This window comes from Seriola lalandi, unplaced genomic scaffold (genome assembly GCF_002814215.2).
Source record: "Seriola lalandi dorsalis isolate HSWRI2012SDOR001 ecotype SW California unplaced genomic scaffold, Sedor1 jcf7180002053966, whole genome shotgun sequence".
NCBI classification, from domain to species: Eukaryota; Metazoa; Chordata; class Actinopteri; order Carangiformes; family Carangidae; genus Seriola; species Seriola lalandi.
Window position 1 is genome coordinate 4326 of NW_019524519.1, and position 3179 is coordinate 7504.

General features: G+C 36.1%; 1 protein-coding gene across 1 annotated transcript in view; it reads left to right on the forward strand.

The window, feature by feature from the left end:
• The first annotated feature begins 6 nt into the window (after positions 1–6).
• The window catches only part of LOC111652371 (helicase POLQ-like), a 5751-nt gene continuing 2578 nt past the window's right edge, over positions 7–3179 (forward strand). Inside the window, exons 1-4 of the mRNA XM_023402619.2 lie at positions 7–130; positions 1587–1728; positions 2335–2439; positions 2513–2720. Coding sequence (XP_023258387.2) covers positions 1648–1728; positions 2335–2439; positions 2513–2720 — 394 coding nt within the window. The 5' untranslated portion in view covers positions 7–130; positions 1587–1647. The remainder of the gene's footprint in view (positions 131–1586; positions 1729–2334; positions 2440–2512; positions 2721–3179) is intronic.

Consider the following 3179-nt stretch of genomic DNA (forward strand, 5'->3'; position numbering starts at 1 on the left):
TGGCCTATCACCACAGCGGACTGACCACGGAGGAGAGGAAGCTGGTGGAGGAGGCCTACTCCAACGGAGTCCTCTGTCTCCTCACCTGTACATCCACCCTCGCCGCAGGGATCAACTTACCTGCCCGCAGGTGAGACAGGAAGCAGCTAACTCGGTCTAAACAGGGAAATCTTTCAAACGTGGATACAAATACTAAACGTGCCACAAAAAACACGTTAATCACTCGAAATTCAAGATGGCCGCCATATCTGGCAAGGAAATGTTACTTTTTGCAATAAACTCATCCACTGTTTGTTTATATGAATAATCCAGGTGTCAGATTCTACATTTTAACAATGTAAAAGGAGAATTTAGTACACTGTAAAAAATTAAATGGAATTATCTCAGCAAAAATAAAAAAAAACATTACTCAATAAAATATTTCTTAAAAAAATAAAATGTTACTCACAAAAATATACAAAAGAATAAAATATTACTCACAAAAAATATATAAAAAAATAAAATATTACTCACAAAAACATAACTAAAAAAAATATTACTCACAAAAAATATACAAAAAAATAAAATATTACTCACAAAAAATATACAAAAGAATAAAACATTACTCAAAAAAAACAAATTTTAATCACAAAAATATTTCTCAAAAAAATAAAATGTTACTCACAAAAATATACAAAAGAATAAAATATTACTCACAAAAAACATTACAAAGAAAATTACTCTCAAAAATTTTACTCACAAAAACAGAACTAAAAAAAATATTACTCAAAAAAATATTTCTTAAAAAAATAAAATGTTACTCACAAAAATATACAAAAGAATAAAATATTACTCACAAAAAATATATAAAAAAATAAAATATTACTCACAAAAAATATACAAAAGAATAAAATATTACTCACAAAAAATATACAAAAAAATAAAATATTACTCACAAAAAATATACAAAAGAATAAAACATTACTCAAAAAAAACAAATTTTAATCACAAAAATATTTCTCAAAAAAATTAAATGTTACTCAAAAAATATACAAAAGAATAAAATATAACTCACTAAAAACAAAAAATTACTCTCAAAAATATTACTCTCAAAAACATAACTCAAAAAAAACAAATGTTACTCACAAAAATATATTAAAAAAATTAAATGTTACTCACAAAAAATATACAAAAGAATAAAATATTACTCACAAAAAATATACAAAAGAATAAAATATTACTCACAAAAAATATACAAAAGAATAAAATATTACTCACAAATAACATAAAAAAAAATTATTAAAAAAAATATTACAAAAAAAACCAAATTTAACTCACAAAAATATTTCTCAAAAAAATAAAATATTACTCACAAAAAATATATAAAGAAATAAATTATTACTCACAAAAATATTAAATGTTACTCAAAAAATATATTTAAAAAATTAAATGTTACTCACAAAAAATATATTAAAATAATTAAATATTACTCACAAAAAATATTTCTTAAAAAAATAAAATGTTCACAAAAAATATACAAAAAAAATAAATTCACCTCATGAGAGGACGAGTGTAACCCGTCTCTGGGCCTGATGTCCTCTCTCCAGAGTCATCCTGCGGTCTCCGTACGTGGCCACAGACTTCCTGAAGAGGAGTCAGTACAAACAGATGGTGGGGCGGGCCGGGCGAGCAGGGATCGACACTGTGGGAGAGAGCGTCCTCATCCTGCAGGACAAGGACAGGAACATGGTGACTGCACTCAGACACACGATGAGGCTGCAGGAACTGATCTGGTCCCTGCTTCTCATGTTTCTCACTGTTCCCAGGAAATACCAGACCAGATAGTTAGAACTGATGGTCCGGTCTGAGTCTGGTTAAATTATCTCTGTAAGTCTGTAAGTGTCTCGATTTCTCCGAGCAACAAAACAAACAGAGATTCAAGGAAAGAAAGAAATATTCACCTCTGAGAGTTGTTGGTATTCTTGCTGTAAAGATCAGCTGATTGTTTCAGCTCCAGAGAACGTCACTGAATGTTGATGTTAATCCTCAAACATCACAACTCTATAAAGGATTTGACGCCTGGTGTTTTCTGTTTTTCAGCTCTATAATATCCCAAGAAATAGTTTAAAATACATTATACATACATTTAAATACCTTTCCCACACAGGTGACGTCTTCAAATGTCTGGTTCTGTCTGAGGAACATGTTAAACACATTAAATCCTCATATTGAAGAGGCTGGAACCAGGAAATAAAGAAAAACTAAAAAAAGAAAAAGTAACTGACCTGGTTGTTTATCAGAATAATTGATTGCTGATTGATTTGTTGCAGCTCTCACTGACCTGTTGTGTTTCAGGCTCAGACTCTTGTGAGTGCGCCGATGGAGAACTGCTACAGTAACCTGCTGCATGACGAGGGGAAAGGCGTCCTGAGTCTCATCCTGTCTCTGATTGGACTGAATGTAAGTCCCTCTGTCATAGGCCAGGTGAGCCTACCTGTGTGGACGCTGCTGAACCGGCTCTGTGTTCCTGCAGATCACCACCTCGTCCGAGCAGCTGAGGGACTTCCTGAAGGGGACGCTGCTGTTCGTGCAGCAGACACAGCTGTGTGTGGGGAGGAGCCTGTGGGACGTGGTGACGCAGTGTGTCGACCTCCTGAAGGAGAAGGAGCTCATCACTGTGACCTCCGACCCACAGGGTCAAAGGCTGCAGGTCACCAAGCTGGGAAGAGCCACCTACAAAGGTAAACCGCTCCTGATGATGTCATCATGTCCTGATCACATGGGAGCTGATTCGTCTGCACCACCAGCGTCCAGCATCGCAAAGTCTGTGTGTGTTGTGTGTGTGTGTGTGTGTGTGTGTGTGTGTGTGTGTGTGTGTGTGTGTGTGTGTGTGCGTGTTTGTCTGTGTGTGTGTGTGTGCGTGTGTGTGCGTGTTGTGGTTGTCGGTGTGTTTGTGTGTGTGTGTGTGTGTGTGTGTCGTTGTCGGTGTGTGTGTGCGTGCGTGTGTGTGTGTGTCTGTGTGCGTGCGTGTGTGTGTGTGTGTGTGTGTGTGTGTGTGTGTGTGTGTGTGTGTGTGTGCGTGTTTGTCTGTGTGTGTGTGTGTGTGCGTGTGTGTGTGCGTGTGTGTGCGTGTTGTGGTTGTCGGTGTGTTTGTGTGTGTGTGTGTGTGTGTGTGTCTGTCTGTCTGTCTGTCTGTCTGT